The sequence below is a fragment of the Podarcis muralis genome, chromosome 10 (assembly GCF_964188315.1).
Source record: "Podarcis muralis chromosome 10, rPodMur119.hap1.1, whole genome shotgun sequence".
Lineage (NCBI taxonomy): Eukaryota > Metazoa > Chordata > Lepidosauria > Squamata > Lacertidae > Podarcis > Podarcis muralis.
The window spans coordinates 42,855,906-42,875,240 of record NC_135664.1 but is presented as its reverse complement, the minus strand read 5'-3'; the positions used below and the strand labels follow the sequence as shown (position 1 = coordinate 42,875,240).

The following is a 19,335-nucleotide window of genomic DNA, read 5'->3' as shown; positions in this document are numbered from 1 at the left end:
AAGAAGATCTAGAGTCACGTTTCAGACCCTTAAGTAGCCTGACCCCAGACTAGAATGGACCTAAGTATTTACTAGATTCAGGTAGGTAGCCGTGTTGGTCTGACGCAGTCAAAATATATATAAAAATATATCTGAAGGTATCTGAAGAAGTATGCATGCACACAAAAGCTAATACCAATAACAAACTTATTTGGTCTCTATGGTGCTACTGGACAATTTTAAATTTCCCCCCCTAAGTATTTACTGTTATCCAAAAGCACCCGGAGTTGATAAAGCAGGTGTCAGCCTATCACATTGCTCAAAAGGACAAATTGGTTGTCCATGGCCAAAGGATCTAAATTTGTTTTTATGTAAGAGAAGGGGTGTGATCAGTTTCCTCTTCATCTACCTGTCAAAGACTGGTGTCAAGGGGCTCGGTGATCCACCATAATGTCTTTTGGGGAATATATAGAAATTATTGCCTTTTGCTCATACACTGAAATCCTAGGATCTCAGCTAAAGTTTTTGTAGTTTTAGGTAAATGCCATCAAAAACAGTGTAACCCAGGTTTCCATCAATTAGTAGGTCCTTAAGTCATAATAAACTTTGTGTATAAAACTGAGTAGACCATTAGTTCCTATTGTTAAGACTAAAAGTATTTTGATTGTTCAAATATGTGCAAAATCCTATCCTCATTTTAGCATTAAAACTGTGTTATTTGGCTGTGTTTCTGTGCATTTTCATTTGTTGGCAGCTTTGGGAACTATTTAAAGAAAATGAGTTGGGCAAGAAAATGTTTGTGTCTGAATTAGCTTCAGTAAGCAATGAACATAATCTGCAGAGCAGCATTCAGATGAGACCACATAGTTGCCGAGGTTAATGTTCCTCCTGGAGGGATGAGGCAGGCTTCCTGAACTGTAGTAGAGGGGGGGAAACCAAGCCACCAGAACTTTCTGACTCAGACTATTGGCAAAATTGATTATGGAAATAGTATCTTGATCTATTTCAGTGTGCTCAAATCAGATACTTAGAAAGACTATGCCAAGCATCATACAGTCGTTGACAAGACTTTCCCCTTCCTCTTGTAACAGAACAATGAAAACGAAACAGCTTTACACTGTGCAGCCCAATATGGACACTCAGAAGTGGTAGCAGTTTTGCTTGAAGAACTTACAGATCCTACAATAAGAAACAGCAAGTTAGAGACTCCATTGGATTTGGCAGCCTTATATGGCCGTCTGCGAGTAGTGAAGATGATCATCAATGCATATCCAAACTTGATGAGCTGTAACACAAGAAAACACACGCCGTTGCACCTTGCTGCACGTAATGGTCACAAAGCGGTTGTACAGGTGCTGCTAGAAGCTGGAATGGATGTCAGCTGCCACGTTAGTATACAATTTCTAAAATTATTATTTAAACAAAATTTTGTTTTGTTCCATTTAGATAAAGAGATGACATTGTTTTTCATTATGTTTCATTGTTACAAATACAAAGTACAACCTACACTTTGCAACTGGAGTGGCTCTATACTTGACTGCCAGAAGCATATTATACCAGTGTTCAGTGTCTCCTTGGCATATTTCAAATAGCTGTTTCTGACATATATATCAGATGCTTCTTCCTTCTCTTCATATTTTCTATGGTTTCAAAGCTCATTTGAAAACAGTTTCTGTGCATCCAGCAATAGGTAAGAGCTAATAAACGTGTTCTGAGGAGGTATTTCCCAGCTTTATGAATTCCTTCAAAGTTTTGCTCTGTTACTGATCCTCAATAACTTTTGGAGGCAACATGAAGTTAATTGGGGGGGGGGGATTTATTTAGTGGCCATGAATAAATTGAGTTGTTTTCATTTATGGATTCGAAACGGGAAATTTTTGCTTCAGTTGATCATGTTCAATACCACATCTTCTAATATCTGTGTAAAATTATTTGATGACAAGTAATAAATGACAAGTATATTTCTAAAGTGTTTCATTGTGGAATTTTGTTTACTTTTCTGGCAAATTAAAATAGGGAAAATGCTTCAGTGATGTTGCTTTGCAAAAGAAGCGGAATATTGAAAATTATCTGAATAATAGGTGCATAGAATGCTGCCTTATACTGAGTCAGGACATTGGTTCATCTAGCTCAGTATTGTCTGTTCCGCCTGGCAGTGGCACTCTAGGCTTTAAGGTTTTCCCCCAACTCACCTGAAGACCAGGGACTGAACCTGCAACATCTTGCATGCAAGGCAAATGCTCTACAAATTATCTACTATTTCCCTCCACAAGCTCTGGGTTTGTTCATAGAAAGAACCATATCTCTCTCTATAAAGTTCAAGAACTACAACCAGGAATGAATTCCATATTTCTACTCTGCCTGTAGAGCATATTGGGCATGCTTTACCTTATTGGGCATGCTTGAGTGTCTCAAGCAGCAATATTAATAGTGTGGTACTAACATTTATTTAGAAGCTACAGTGTTCCAGACAGACAAAACACGTCAAGTGTGAAAGGAAAAGGTCACATTTGACAAATTTGTAGGAGGGCTTTTTATTTTATTTTAATATAACTCTGAAAGTGGATGAGTGAAGCAATAGCCGTAATATGACATTTACTGCTGTTGATGAATTGGTTTTCTATAAACATGTTGACATAAAGAATAAAAGCATTTTTTATTAAAGACAAAGAAGTAAAAAGTAATATAATCATTTATCTACTAATAGTTATTGCACAGATGTTAATTTTTTTAAAGCCAAGTTACAATAATCACTCTTTTTATAATGCTTTATTTGTCAGATACTCTTGATTATTAGTATTGCTTTAGCCATCAGTTTTCCCAGTCTTGTTTTCCCAGTTTTATGCTTTTCTTTTATTTTCTGTTTCAGGACAAGTTTTATTGCTACCATGTTCCCACAACACTTTATGGTGAAACATTTAACTTTATTTTCCAAGCAATATTCTGTTCTTCTATTTACTTCATCACCTAGGCCTCACTCAGCCAGAACCACCATATATAGAGAACCCAGTCACCTGCCTTCAAGGTCATTTGCCGCTTCATTTTTGAAGCTCTCACAACCCAGGCTGAGCTCTATTTGTGGCCCTTCCTCTCTGGTAGGTCAAATATCAAACCTTCATTGTGGGCAGTAGTTAGTAATTTGTGCAGGGTTATTTCTTTCATAGAAGAGCCAGCCAATGAAAAATTGAACCCAACTTGAGTTTCCAGGTGAGAACTCTCTCTGAATGATAGGTAAGCACAGAGTTGTACTGCTGCATACACCCCAAAGCAAGCCAGGATTGAAAACCTCACCCTTGATAGTAATAACATTTTCAGTTACCAAAACAGCTGAAGTTGTCAAGTAGCCCAAGTCCACACTATGGTTTCTAGTATTTTCTCTCAGGCTCTGTACATTACCAGAGTGGTAATTTATTCCATCTAAGCTACTGCTCAGTCATTCTACCAGAATATGGCATACCTTCATTATTCAATAGAAAATGTTTTCCTTGTTGCAGAATAAGCATCATGAAATACATCCCCTGTTCACAAATGAACATAGGATGTTGTTCAACATACAGTTGTTGATGTTAATTTTTAATATCTTTATTTTGAATCTTATGATTTATGTGGAAATTGTTAAATTTGGTTGTGTGCTTTTTGATGTTTTGTTTATTGTTTATGACTACTTTTGTTATGTTGGTAGTTATGTATTTTTATATGTTGTAAGCCACCTTTCGCATGGTTTTAACTTTGGGAAGGCAGCATACAAATAAAATGATTGATTGATTGATTGATTGATTGATAGATTGAAAGTCCAAATGAATCTACTTTTAGTGACATGGCCATCCTAATAATGCCAAGAATTGTGACTTCAAAAATTCATTTATTACCTGATTGAGCTGCACAGACTGAGGCCATTCTGAACTTCCCTAAGAGTACACTAAGCTCCATTTATACATACTTCATTTCACCCAAGGGTGGGCCTGTTTGCTCTCATCTGACCAATGCATGGGGTGGATTGATAATGTTTATTTCATAATCCAAAACTTCATTCTACACCTGAATCCCTCCCTAATATTTTTGAAATCAAAGTGTTTGAGCCCATGGTCACCTTTTATTTAAGATGCATTTGATTAGCATTTTTAATCTTACACAGAAAGTAGGTATAATTTCATCCAAATCTGAAGTTTTACTGTAAGAAACTCTTTTCCTTTCACAAAAAATGACATGTTTCTACTTACTCATTTCCCTTGATCATAAATAGAAGTCCTGAATTTGCTTGATGTCCAGGATGCACTGTATTTTTATTTGCATAGAATGAAGCAATTCTGTCAATCGTAAAGGAAATACCATAATGGAAACAGGCTTATGTATGTAGTATGTATGTAGTATGTATTTATTATTAATTTTCCATACCGCCTTTCATCCGAGGATAACAGGGCAGTTTACAATACAAAAACTCAAAAATACATAACATAGTAAATTATAACACACACACACACACACACACACACACACACACACAGTTTAAAAAACCATAGATCATTTAATTAGCCAAACTGGGACAAGAGGAATGTTTCTACCTGGCATCTAGAGATATGTAATGAAGACACCAGGTGAGCTATCCTGAGAAGAGCATTCCACAAGTGGGGAGCCACCGCAGAAAAGGCCTGTTCTCATGTTGCCACCCTCTGGACCTCTCACGGAGGAGGCACGTGACTAAGGACCTCGGATGATGATTGCAGTATCTGGGTTAGTTCATATGGGGAGATGTGGTCCTTGAGGTATTGCAGTTTGGAGCTGTTTAAGGCTTTATAGATCAAAACCAGCACTTTGAATTGGGCCCGGAAACTAATTGGCAACCAGTGCAGTCAAGCTAGGATGGACATTATATGCTCAAACCATCTTGCCCCAGTGAGCAACCTGGCTGCTTAATTCTGCACCAGCTGTAGTTTCCAAACTGTTTTCAGAGGCATCCCCTCATATAACACATATCAGTAATCTAATCCAGAGGTCACCAGAGCACAGATGATAGACGTTAAGCAATCTCTGTCCAGATAAGGGTGCAGTTGAACCACCAGCCAAAGCTCCGTGCTACTAAGTCCACCTGAGCCTCAAGAGACAGCAGTGAACCTAGAAGTACCCCCCAAACTGTTTATCCACACCTTCAGAGGGAGTGTAACCCCTCAGGAACAGCCAACCTCCTATCCATCTGGCCTAGGGAACCACTCACTAACAGTGCCTCAGTGTTACGTGGATTGAGCTTCCGTTTAATGGTTCTCATTCAGTTCATTACTGAGGTAAGGCCATAGCCTTAGCAAAGATACTAGATGTTTGAATTACAATCTTGTCTGTCTGTCTGTCTGATCAACATATGTCCAAGAAGCTTACAATAAATCTAATAATAAACCACAGAATTCACTTTATGTATACAATTAAATATACAGGATCATGAACAATATGAAATAGCCTAAAAAAATAAATAATCAGAAACCACGTTTTAGCAGCTGATAAAAAATATTTTATTCAGGCCACACTCCCAAATGCCTGCTGAAGTAAATCAAACTCGTCTAATGAATTTTCTGGGAAGAAATTTCTATTACTGAAGTGCCACCACTCCACCACTAAAAAGCTCTTGCTCTATGTCCCAGTCAGAGTATGGACACATTGAACAAGAGGCCTCTGAGAACTGTAGTCCAAGTTGCTGTCGTACATGACTGAATTTGTAGCAAATGTGGATACTGCTATTTCGTGACAGATTGTTGCCTGTCTAGCAAAAGAATGGGGGAAAATGGAAGACACCATTTTCTGGTTAACACAAGCCTGGAGGAGTGGAACAGAATGACGGAGGCAGATTTAGGGGAGTGCCCCTGGTTTACTCACACTGGGCACCGAGCCAAGAGGGTGCCACAGGGGGTGCTGCAACAATGACAAACAATGGAAGGGGAGAGGCAGGGGTGCGCCAAATGTTGGTGTTGCACAGGGTGCCACTGAAATTTTAAAGCCCAAAGTCCGCCGCTGCGAGGGGGCCATTAGGGGTGCATCAGAAGATGGCTGACAATAACATCTCTCCGACCCACACAAGATAATTTGGAGGCTGTGATGGGAGTAAATAGCCTCCCTACCCCTCCAGGATTGTGTGTGTGTGTGGGGGGCCTGCCCTTGCCTGCTGTGCCCTATACCACCCCCGAATTTGTGGGGATGGGGGCACTAGGCAGAATGCCGTTCTGTGGATATCGGCGCTCCTGGACGCTACCTCTGATCCGCGCCTCTAGCTGCAAGAACTTCAAAAGAAACGATTAGAACGAAGCGAATGCACATATTTCAAGGAAGGAGGGGGAGTAAAGACTGCTAAGAGAAGAGATCTCTGATAAACAAGACGAGTCGGAAGAACAAGAATTAACCAGATGGAAGATACACCAAGACTCGGTATGGCAAAAGGACTGGATGGGGGAGGGGGAAAAAACCTTTCCTTTCTTTCCTCTATATGATTAAACAAGAATCCCCCCCCCCCTCACAAGTCAGAAATGTCGTTTGAAGGACTTAAGCTGTGAGCTGTGGATTTATGTCTGTGTGGAGATAAACTTTCTAACCAAAGCATGCTTTAAGAAGAGCGTGGAATGTATAAGGGCTTTGGAATGACGCAGTTAAAAATACCGTCGCCATATTGGGAAGTTCTGTCGGAGGACTTAAGTCTGGGAGGAGAAATAGAGAAATAGAGCTGTTTTTATATTGTGGGTAAACTCCTCAGAGGGACTTAAGAACGACAGTTCTGTGATTAATGATGGAAAGAGCGATGTTATCTATGAATGCGATGATATATGGAAACCATCTCGATTTGAGGATTGGATGAACGGAAAAATTCACACAGGATTATTATTGGTGTTTATCGGCTTAAGGAGATTATCAGAAGAGATCATAAAGAAAAAAGAGAAAATATACGAACAAGATGAGATGTGGAAACAGCAAGATAAGACTGGATAGAATTATGAACTTTGTTTGGACTGATTTGGACATTAACGCAGTAGCAAGAAGATGATCAGAATCCCCGTTCGGAACTTGAAATATGGGTCCCCTCAACAAAATTTAAAATTCGGCTTTGTAATTCGGAATTTATGTGATGTGATTTGATTTGATTTGATTGGTCGGTTAATAAAAATTATTAAAAAAAAAAAAGTCCGCCGCTGCAGAACAAGGAGATCCATGGAATGGAGCAGAAGGTGAGTCTCTTATCACACAACAAATAGATTTAAAATGAGATATATGACCATGATTCCCTGTGGGATGGCTCCATGGGTTATGGCTGGGGTGATGGTTTTGGGGATATATAGCTCGGCAGAGCATTTGAAAGCTGCTCTGATATGTTTTGTTGGCTGCTGTTTTTCTAAGTTATGTGTGTGTTTGTTTGACAGAACAAAGCCGTCAGAGTCATGAAGTGTGCTGGATCAGCAGCCCCAAAGCATGAAGAATTTATAGGTGATTGGCTCTGTACCACATACAGTTCAGGCATACTATGTTTAAAGTGGGTAATATGGGATACACCCCATATACAATTATAGAGCTACATTAAGAGCTTTGCACCAGACTCATGATCAGATGTGTTGGGGTTTTTAATTTTTTAAGCAGAACATGACCTGTGAATAGAATGGAACAAGCAACCCAGGCATGTCCCAACCCTAACAGCACAGGAGTATCCCAACCCTAATAGGAAGATATTACAGACACCATTTCCGGAAGGAATAATACATCCACATACATGTGTTGAATGTATTTTGTGGTCAGTGACTCTTAAGTGGGTGTATGATTTCCACACTTCCCATTTATTGTGTTCTAAATGCTGTACTTTTCAAGATTGTAAGTGGACAGTGTCAGATTCATATGGAACTAAGGGGGACACATATGAAGATTTCTTTTAAGTCTGTTCATATATCAGCATTGATTTGGGGAAAACAGTGAAATAATGTTGTTTCTTTGTTTTGGTGAATTGCAGAACATATGAAAGAAGTGATAGAAGTCATCAAGTGACAGATTGAAATGGACTTTCCTCCCACAATGCACAACTATGATACTTGGGAGAGCATTGACAATGAGAAGATGTCTGCTACCAAGCTCTGTATTAGCTTGGTTCTGCATTAGCTTTAGTTCATGAACTAAACAACTGCCTGGATTTAATTTCTAATTCCTAAATGGAATTACTTCAGCCATGGAAACCATGGTACTACAGTACCAGAGAAGCATTCCTGACAGGAGTCATGGTTTTGTTTGCAGTTGTATTTGTTATCGTTTTGCTTCCCTTAGCTAACATTTCTGATGTTAAAAAGCATGGGTATTATCCAATGTTAATCATACTGAAAGTCAACCCACGGAAAGCAAAGGACCTAAGTCCATTATTTAATGTCTACTCTAAGTATGACTTAATTGCCTATTACCCCATTCTTCTCACTTTTTATTTCAATTTTTTGTAAAGGTATTGTTATTGTTTAAATTATAGCTAAGTGTGTTTGTATTAATATTTATTTAATAAAATGTATATAATTACATTTTGCTACATTATTCTATATTATTTATTATATGTAAATATTACAATATTTTCTGTGACACTATTCATATTTTAGAAAGCATTAATAAAAGTGTGTTTTTCTATCAAGTAAATTAAAAGCAACAATAACGTTCTGTTTCGGTTTCTTTTTGTGGAATGCTTTCACAAAATGTGCATCTTAAAATCAAAAGTTACCATCGACACCATGGGTTGTTGTTTTTTTAAATTCACACTACTTCCCTTTTTAAATCTCTCCTCCCCTAGTTACTAACTTCCCCCCTTCAAATAATGCCAACAAACATTTACTACCAAACATTTATCGTACGTGGTAATAGCAAGCTAATTCTGTAAATACCCATTTTGTCAAACAACCCACAAATGAGGAAAGTATCAGCAAAATCCTAATTTTTTCAGAATTGCTTTCACCAGTGGACACTGGAAGAGACCTAGCGTATATATTGGGATAAGGGATACTACTTAACACATTTGCAGAACAGTTAAAAACATGAGAATTCATTCCACTAGTACAACATCATGTTCCTTGGTGGGAGCTACTAGCACATAAGTGGGCATAACAGCACTATTTGCATCTGGTTTGTGGAAGCAAATGAATGAAGCCACAAATACACAAATATGCTAATAAAGAAAGTACCGAAAATGGTTGCTTGGCTAGGTGGTCCATCTACTAGTTAATGAGGTGCTTGCATGCACACTAATCTTCATTTTGAATTTGACTGACTCCAAATGCAGAACAATTAACTTGAAGTGAAACAGTCTTTAAGTTACAGGTTTTTAAAAGTATAAGCATGCAAAAGGTGATTAATTTATTTTAACCTGCCAAGATTGACCTTGTCCTTGAACCGCTTGGGATGTTTTTTTTTAAAATCATGTATACTTTTTGTATTTAGGATTTTCAACTGGGAATGGTGTACAAATGTATGGTCATGAAAAACAGTCTTATTTTATAAATCATGAGTTTCACAGCAATAATTAAGAGTTTCATGGGGGGGGGGGGTTTAACAACAAACAGCTTCTTGCATGTGCCTAAAAAGCATCCCCCTTGGATGCTTAAACTACTAACATGACCATGTAGAACCTTGCTTACTATACTAAGCCAGAGGACCTTTATGGAGAAATGGTGATCAAATTCAGATATCAGTTATCATTACCATCTGGCCCAATTGGTATTTTGAACCATGTAATTATGAATGTTAGCATCATGTTTGTGTTCTGAGGACTGAGTCTCACTGAATTTATTGGAATGTACTCTTTGGTTAAGAAAAATGCATATGATTTTGTTATATTCACACACAATCAGTGTCCCGTTTTGTAGTTTATAGTGATAATTAATAAGTTAACAAGTTACGAGATAATTTCTAGTAAGTTAAACTATTTAATTATTGTATTTAATTTCTTTCCAGACAGAAAAAGGGAGTGCACTGCATGAAGCAGCTTTGTTTGGAAAAGTGGATGTGGTACGCATTCTGCTAGAAACAGGTAAATCATAATTATTCTCCAAAGGAGTTGTAAATAATCTCAAACTTTCCTAATTTCAAACCATGTTATTTAGTCTTATCTGGTTGCTATTTCTTGCTGAATACCAGTAGGGTTCTTGTGGAACAAACTGTGTTTCGAATTGCCATGTGGCCAGACAGACAATGAGTGGTCCTTGTAGTTGAACTAAGACATGTTCAGTGTCCTTGGAGTATGTCTACTGATGTTAAGGCAAATGAATAGCTACCTCTCCTCTCAGAGTAACCCATAATTGAAGCTGTACTGCCAGGCATTCAATAGCAAGGCTATTTTGTTTTGTGGTGAAAAAATGAAAAAAGAACAGTTTTCAAATTTCTGTAGCCATTTGACTTTTATGTAGTCCATAAACATATATATGAGATCTAGAATACTAATTAGTACATTTTTAACAGCTTGTATTGATATTCAACATGCCATCAATTAGCCTTACAGTAAATTACTGGTCTTGATGTTTGGCATTTATACTGAAAAATATTTTATCTAATAAGTTTAATCTTTAATTGTAAAAACACAATTTCTATTTTAGGAATTGATGCCAACATAAAAGACAGTTTAGGTAGAACTGTTTTAGATATTCTCAAAGAACACCCATCTCAACAATCACTCCAAATTGCTGCATTACTTCAAGGTAAGTTCTGTATATATAAGGTGTATAAGATATGATTAAATATATGCATTATGTAGGAATGTATAAATATAAAATTTGTGTGTACAAAATATATGAGAATTTTTGCAAAGCCGTTTGGTTATATGTATTATAGTATATTCTAATATTGCATGTCTAATCATGCCTTTACCAAAATGTTCACTTACTGTAATATAAAAATAGGATATCTTTATAGGCTTGGATTCCAAAATTTGTACTTCCTATTTTAAGAGGCAATTCAAAGGCACTCAATTTTTATCATTTTCAGATGCAATGCAGCACTCTTTGCACTCTTGTTTTCAGTGGGAGTGCTGATTGCTCATAGATACCAGTTGCGTGTTGAGATCCCGAAACCACCCCCTCGTTGATGAATGAGACACAAGGACACAGATATTTGTTGTTGTTGTTTAGTCGTGTCCGACTCTTCGTGACCCCATGGACCAGAGCACGCCAGGCACGCCTGTCTTCCACTGCTTCCCACAGTTTGGTCAGAGACACAGATATTAGGTTAATGTTACTGGGCAAATTTTGGCCACAACTTTATTGGTTACAGAATGTGAGCAGTATTGGCTTAGGCATTGGAATTGACCTGGCTATATCCGACTCCTGCCTGTCACACAGGTAGTCCGGTAAGGGTCAACCACTGATAGGAGGAGCCCCGTTGATGCAAACCAACTCAAGCTCCCCCAGGTTTCCCTACGGGGTCGTGGCATGCCCCTAGCCCAGCCCTGGATTTCGGACAAGATCCACACCCCCGGATTCCTTTAACGGAATACGCTTAAGCTTGGAGGGGCAGGTGATGGTCACACCTCCCCACCCCCATCATAAGATCAACCAATGCCTAACTGCCAAACCTTACAGTTGTGACAATTGCTACGAGGTAGGCGAAAACCCAATGGCCCATGCCAATCTGCCAAGTGGAAAAATTCCTACCAGGCCCCTCAGTGGCGACCAACCGCGGTCCATAGCAAGGCCAAAGTAGAAACCTGCAAATTAGGGAGGGCAGGAGATTGAGGAAGCTCTCCGGCTCTTGCCTCTGTTTAAATGGGGCCTGGCCACGCCTCCCCAGCCAGCAGTCTGTGGGAGTGCTGATTGCCTGTAGATGATACCAGTTGATAAGCTGGTGTTGCGCCGTATAATCAACTTTACATTTAAGAGATAATTTAACTGGATATATGTGTTACTGGGTATGATGAAATGTTTCTGTGTGACCATGCTCTTAAAAAGCAATACATATAAAATAAATGATGTAGATGATATTGTTGAAATGTGGCATCCTTTTATAAAATACTTCGCAGGTAACCCTGAAGAATGGATTTTGTTTTGTATCTTTTTCCTTTTTAAAAAATTGTTATATATTGAAAATTAATGAATATAGATATAATGAAGTATCTTACTGATATAATATTGGATGAAATAACGTAACCACTTGGTAATCTGCAGTTTTAACAAAGTGAACCCAAATGCAGATGAGCATGGAACTTTCAAACTATGGAAGGACTTGGATGAGTAAAATTACATTGACATTTCTGCTCAGACTAAGAATGAGGCTCAATATATTCTAAGTCTCTGGACTACGCAGCTGTAATCAGAACAGAAAATTGATGCTTTTGAATTTGCTTTGAAAGGGAAAAATAATTATTTATACAACTTTTGATTTAGACTTTCAAATATTGAGCTGTTTTGCTCCACTGTTATGCTCCAATTAATTTGCTTTTCTTCTTTTTCCTTCGTATGTCATGATAGCAACTCATTCTTACCATCATTTATTTTAAAGCCTGCCACTCTGTCATATTCTTGCAATATTTATAGAACTCCTAAGCTGATGTATTTACATATATTGTATAAATGATTATATCATCTGCAACTATCCGTATAAGTTCCTTCTTCTGAATTACTATTCCTTTAATTCCATTTGGCTGTCAAATCGCTAGAAGGGTTTGAGTGATATTACAAATAGGCTGGCAGAAGACTCCCATGTCTTGTCCCTCTACTAAGTTGAAAATTCTTGGAAGCTTTGCTGTTAATGATCAGTGATGTGTTTTAACTCAGAATAAATTATATAAATCCATCTACCAAAATGCTTAGCTGGATGGGGGGCAGGGATTTATTATGCTGCTAAATTATTGACAACACTTAATTTTCAGAAAATGCATTATAAAAGTTTCATTTTTTTACTAGATTTTTTACTGGTATTTTTATAAATGCTAAAACTGGCATGGGCTCATAATATTGGGCTCATTTTCTATCTTTTTATTTACATAGAGCTGCCACATATACAAAGCATCCACCCAATGCCAAATTAGAGTTGAAGAACAGCTAAGTTAATATGTGAGAGATTTTCTAAAGCTGTCTCATTAGTCCCTTGAAATTCAATAGCTCATTCCAGCTGAGCCTGCTTGTATGCCATCCATGGCTGCATTCCCTCGCATTTCCTGTCTTCAAAGAAGGCAGCTGTGCTTCACTAATCGCAATGCCTGTGTTAAGTCTGCCCTTCATTTCTTGCATATTCTCTGATTGCCTTGTTTTACAGCTGAGTTTCTAACCATATCAATGAACGTGTAATCTGGCAGATATACCACTCCTTCCAGAGCCTAATCTTTTAAATGAAGAGAAACTTATTAATTTGTGAAGAAAGAAGTGATTAAATGATCCTAGATAGTTTTAATGGAAGCTCTATCCTACTCTATGTACCTTGCTTCACACTGCTTGCGCTTAAATGCTATAACAAAGTCACGTATGTAGCACAGATAGTCACTTAGCTTTTTCTGTGTCTTGTGTGATACAAATTGTTAGGCCTTTGCCTAAGGATAAACATGAAAAAAAATATACAATGTGACAAAAATGGGGCAAACTGGAACAGATACAGCCACCCACACCACAGCTGTGTTTTCGCTGCCTAGGGCATTGCTGCCCATAACTTCCCCATAGGAAAACAAAGCCTCTTATTACCTTTTGGGAAAGGCCCTTTTTCTCTTTGGTGTGCCACCATTATTAGAAGGTCTGAGACAGAAAACAGGAGACAGAAGGAATGCTTTTTTGTTTCCTGTGTCTCTCTTAAGATTTTCTAGTAACCGCATCATACTTCATTGCAGTGGCGTAGCGTGGGGGGTGCAGGGGGGGCCGGCCGCACCGGGCGCAACATCTGGGGTTAGGGCAAATCCACAGGTTAGGGGGCGCAAATCCACGGGTTAGGGGGCGCAAATCCACAGGTTAGGGGGCGCAAATTACTTGCCTTGCCCCGGGTGCTGACAACCCACGCTACGCCACTGCTTCATTGGGAGTATGTTTCACTGATCTCAGTGGAATTTATACCTGAGTAAACATGCATGGAATTTATACCTGAGTAAACAGGGGACGCGGGTGGCGCTGTGGGTAAAACCTCAGCGCCTAGGACTTGCCGATCGCATGGTCGGCGGTTCGAATCCCCGCGGCGGGGTGCACTCCCATTGTTCGGTCCCAGCGCCTGCCAACCTAGCAGTTCGAAAGCACCCCCGGGTGCAAGTAGATAAATAGGGACCACTTACCAGCGGGAAGATAAACAGCGTTTCGTGTGCTGCGCTAGCTCGCCAGATGCAGCTTGTCACGCTGGCCACGTGACCCGGAAGTGTCTGCGGACAGCGCTGGCTCCCGGCCTATAGAGTGAGATGAGTGCACAACCCTAGAGTCTGGCAAGACTGGCCCGTACGGGCAGGGGTACCTTTACCTTTACCTTTAAACATGCATAGGATTAGGTTGCATGTCTTAAGACATCCCATTTTAATATCCTATAATACTTCAAAACACACACACACACACATGTTCCATTAGGATAAATGAGTGAAATTCGAAAATAAGTAAATTAGATGAATTTAAGTATGGTATATTTACTTACCTGTTTATTTTTTACTACAGAATACATGGAAACAGGAAATGCCACAGTTGCAGAGGAACCAATAGAGGAATGTCCAGTGACAAATCATCAGTCCTGTGTTTTGTCTCCAGAGATTTCTCCTACACAAACAAATAAAAGTAAATACTCTCTAAGAATTATTCCATAATAGAGTATGTTGCAGAACTATTGAGAATTGTGAAATTTTACTTCTCATCTAGATGAACAAAGTTCTGTAGTATCAATGAAAGTCAAATATATTCTAACTAACTCGCTTACTTTGAATGTGTTAAAGCATGGAAATGTGATAATCAATATTGTAGCACTCAATTTCCCTTTCCACACGCTGCTTTACCTTAAACACCTCTTGCTGCCAATTGCCTTATTGGCGGGGGGAGGGCAGCTTGGTGAGGGTCCAGGTTTGGTTTTGGTGTAGTGCATCAATCTCTTCCTGTGCAGCATCCTTCCACAGATGAGCACCAGTGGCTGGTATCTGCTCAGTCTCTTCCAAGGTGGAAGGTTCTAGGGGTTGTACCTTGTGAGAGGACAGTCGTGGAGCTGGAATACCTTTGTTGGGTCTCATTGAGCGCCTGACAATCTGGCTGTGAAACCTCATCCATCTCCTCTTCACTCTTTAACGCAGGGATCTTTTCATCAGTCTCCTCCCCTCTGGTTGCACTGCTTATTGGAATCTGCAGATGTGGACTACAGCCGAAACTCTTGTTACGTCAGTCTCCAATTGCGTTTTTTCAGGATATGAACGTGGCAAACTCGGAAGTATATACTTCTGGGTTTCGCCATGTGCACATGCACAGAAGCACTCTGTGCATCTCGCTCATGTGCAGAAGCACTCTGTGCACCTCGTGCGAGCACAGAAGCGGCGCTCTAGTTGCGGACTTTTCAGGGTGCAAACGGCACCCCAAAATGGATCGAGTCCGTAACTAGAGGTACCATACCATACAGAGGTATTATACATCAATTCATGGCTTGTTTTTCTTCCTCTGACTCATCTGAAAAGTCTGCCACCATTGCTTTCTTGTCAACTTTCCTGTGTTCATCAAAATGAACCACATGTCTTGTGCTGACTTTCCCAGTACTCAAGTCTATTACTTTGTATCCTTTGCTTCCTGGAGCATAGCCAATCTTGATAGTCTCTTCTGCTCTGGAATCTAACTTGTGGTACAGAGACATGGACAGTGCTGCCAAACACACACATGTGTGTGACAGGTTAGGTACCCTTCAATGCAAAAGTTCAAAAGGTGTGTGTGTTGTTTCCTTGGTTGGCAGTTTGTTTTGGAGATATATTGCAGTGGCTACTGCATCTCCACACGTGCATTTGGGAAGACCAGAGTCATTCAGCATACACCTAGCAATTTCCAGATCTAAACTTTCTAACACGCCTCTCTTGTTTTATGCCTTCCTTACTCAGGAGAGTTTTCATGTGGTGCTAATTTCAAAGTTTTCAGTAAACTTTTTAGAAAGTTTTAAAGGAAGCACCAAACATGTGGAGCACTTTGAAAAAAAACAAAACTGAGTTCACCTGAGTGATGGGAATGTACTTTTGATCTGGAGGTTATACTTGTGCTGGCTATGGAGTGAAAGTGAGGGAAGCAGAGCTCATCCACAGCTCAAAAACCCATTTCTGAAACCCAGTGAAAATCAATAAGAAGTATGGTGCTTCTGAACATGTGAAGTTTTCCAAAAGTGAAAATAACACAACCAATCCTGTCTGAATGAGGGAAAGCGAGTCCTATGTTTAAATCAGGATAGAGAACAAATTTTCATGGTGTTTTACTATAAAAGTCCTGACTTCTAGAAGAATGCCCAAGGAGAGTATTTAAATAAGAATTAACATCTGAGCAGTTTACATGTTTACAGAGAGAGGCCACCAAGTTGCCAACTCTTAATCTATTTCTAAGGTTAGACCATGCTTAACACAACATATTTTATATTATATTTAGACTTGTTTTGCTTGGCTTACTACAATGACAGATTGTTTTGCTTTCTGTAAAGGTGAAGCTGTGACTGGGGAGTTGTCAAAACTACTGGATGAAATCAAACTGTGCCAAGAAAAGGATTATTCTTTGGAAGAGCTTTGTCATACTGTATCTGACCACTATCTGGACAATGGTAGCAAAGTATCAGAAGAAGAACCAGTGATGAATGAAAGCCAATCCACATCCAATATAGTAAGTAAGACAGGATATGGCTTAGTATCTGGCTATTAATAAATTGTTTAGTTTACACACACACATATGCACACACTTCAAATCCCACCACACTTGGCATAATCAAAAATTGTATACTAAATAAAACTATCAATGGTAACATTTTAACAGGAATAGGAATGACTGACAATAAATTCTGTATATATGTTCCTCAGAAGGTAATGCAGGACTTATCGTAGTTGAAGGAAATTGTCTTGATTATGTGGTGAGAGGCAGGAGGTTTTACTACTAGATAGCGTAGATTATCCTAGAACTTCCCAGATTCCTCTGCCTCCTTCTCCCACAGTGCTAAGTCTCTGTTGGGGAATGAATGGATCAGCACATTTGGGCTAGCCCATTCATAGGCAAACGCGGCCCTCCAGATGCTTTGAGACTACAATTCCCATCATCCCTGACCACTGATCTTGTTAGCTAGGGATGATGGGAGTTGCATCCCAAAACATCTGGATACAGACTCCACTAACCCAGAAATAGTACCTTGGGTTAAAAACTTTGATCAGGATGAGAACAAAAACTCCAGGAATCAAGAATGATATTCTGAAGATATCCCAGAAAACAAACTAGATAACACTATTCCCCTCTACTGCAATACAGTGTTACCTCGGGTTAAGAACTTAATTTGTTCTGGAGGTCCGTTCTTAAGCTGAAACTGTTCTTAACCTGAGGTATCACTTTAGCTAATGGGGCCTCCCGCTGCCACCGCGCCACTGCCACACGATTTCTCATCATGAAGCAAAGTTATTAACCCGAGGCACTATTTCTGGGTTAGTGGAGTCTGTAACCTGAAGCGTCTGTAACCCGAGGTACCACTGTATCAGCACCATTTACTGTGGATTTTTTACTTCATAAGTTATAAGGTTAGTTTTCTTTTAAGAACATCTTTTAATTGGTTTCAGTTACCTTTCTGGCTGCCCTTATTCTTGTAAAAATATCTGTACCTACCCTTTGCTCCAGATTCTATGCTTTCTTCTTCCCATCTGCTAAAATCTAGCAGGGTGGCTCTGGTATTGGCATCAGCATCGTTGTAGCAGTCAAGAATGCAAAGATTCTTGCTGCATGAGCCAACTGCAGCATTCTAATGAAGCTAGACATCTCTTTTCCATCACTGTAGTGTTCTATGCTCCCCAAGGAACTTGCAGTGCAGCATGTCCTGTATTGTCCACTATGACAAACACATTTATTTTAATTTCTCTTGGCACATTCTACAACATTTTACAATTTTTAATTATTATTTTTTTAGATTTTTACCCCACCTTTCAGCCCACAAGGGAACATCTAAATTAAAACATGGAAATACAATAAATATAACTACAATGCAAACAATGCAACAAAAACAAGACTAAAAAGCATACAATCACTTCTAAAGACAGCAATGTGAGAATAAAACAGGTCCATTTCAAATGAGACAAAAACACAATGGGGGTTAAAAATGCAAGGCATATTAAAAGCTTGACAAAATAAGAAATTATTTGTTACTCTCTTAAAACACAAAACAAAGGAAACAACTGAACCCAGCTGGATGGGTGAGGTATAAATAAATAAAATATTATAAAATATTATATCTTCTTCTTCTTCTTCTTCTTCTTCTTCTTCTTCTTCTTCTTCTTCTTCTTCTTCTTTATTATTATGAGGTAGTTACATAATTAGTGCCTTGTAATTGAAAAGGGCACTCTCTTGTGCCCCAGCCATTCATACCTTAGAACAGAGCTTTCCAAATTTTTCATGTCAGTGACACACTTTTTAGACAAACATCATTTTGTGACACAGTAATTCAGTTTTACAAGCAAGCCAGAGGTTAAACCCCTTTCAAGCCCCAGGAGTTTAGAAAGCTCTGTCTTAGAAAGTGATGCAGAGTAAGGCCTCAAATGAAGAGCAGAGAGGGAAATTTATGGTTCAGTTTGAACATAACACTAAGCCACACTATGCTTTAGGAAGAACATACAAGCATGTAGGCTTCTGGAGAGGACATTGTGGTCACTTTGCTTCTCTTCATGCTGATGTGAGCTGAGCCATGGGCTCATGGGTTGTCTGCTGCAAATCAAGAACAAATGTTGGTTACACCTCATGGTTTGTCTGGAGTGAGACAAATCACAGGACTAGAGGAGGAACAAAGTGGCTGCAATCTCCTCTTTGAGCCTGAGCATTCGTGCTAAGTCATGATTTGACTTAGTGTTACATGCAAACTGGATCTTTGTAGATGGAAACAGTCCTTTAGGCAACTTGGTCCCAAGTTGATTAGGTACTCACCAGCACTTTGAATTTCATGTAAAAATAAACTGGAAGCCAGCACAGACGATAAACAATGCATGTTCTACAGCACAGATCTTCCAGGAAGTGTAGACAACTCTGGCTGTTGCATTTTGTACCAGCTGAAGTTTCCCAATGTTATTAAAAGGTAGTTATAAAATCTAAGTGTGACCAGGGCGTGAGCATCAGTGACCAGATCTCCACGAACAAAGAGAAAATGCAGCAGACATTTGGCACATGCTTATTGTACTTGGTAAAACACTATGCATTCAGTGTTTGAAAATGTGGATCAAATGCAATAGAGCTATCTCAT

At 39.1% G+C, this 19,335-nt stretch overlaps 1 protein-coding gene across 12 annotated transcripts in view; it reads left to right on the top strand.

Annotated features, from left to right (window-relative positions):
- The window catches only part of ANKS1B (ankyrin repeat and sterile alpha motif domain containing 1B), a 330,160-nt gene that overhangs the window by 32,842 nt on the left and 277,983 nt on the right, over positions 1-19,335 (top strand). For 11 of the 12 annotated variants that reach the window (XM_077934851.1, XM_077934853.1, XM_077934844.1 and 8 more), the window contains 5 exons: positions 1,071-1,367; positions 9,919-9,994; positions 10,557-10,658; positions 14,571-14,687; positions 16,561-16,736. In XM_077934851.1, coding sequence (XP_077790977.1) covers positions 1,071-1,367; positions 9,919-9,994; positions 10,557-10,658; positions 14,571-14,687; positions 16,561-16,736 — 768 coding nt within the window. Of the gene's footprint in view, positions 1-1,070; positions 1,368-2,848; positions 3,075-9,918; positions 9,995-10,556; positions 10,659-14,570; positions 14,688-16,560; positions 16,737-19,335 lie in introns of those variants that run through there. The other variant, XM_077934845.1, reaches the window with a different exon arrangement.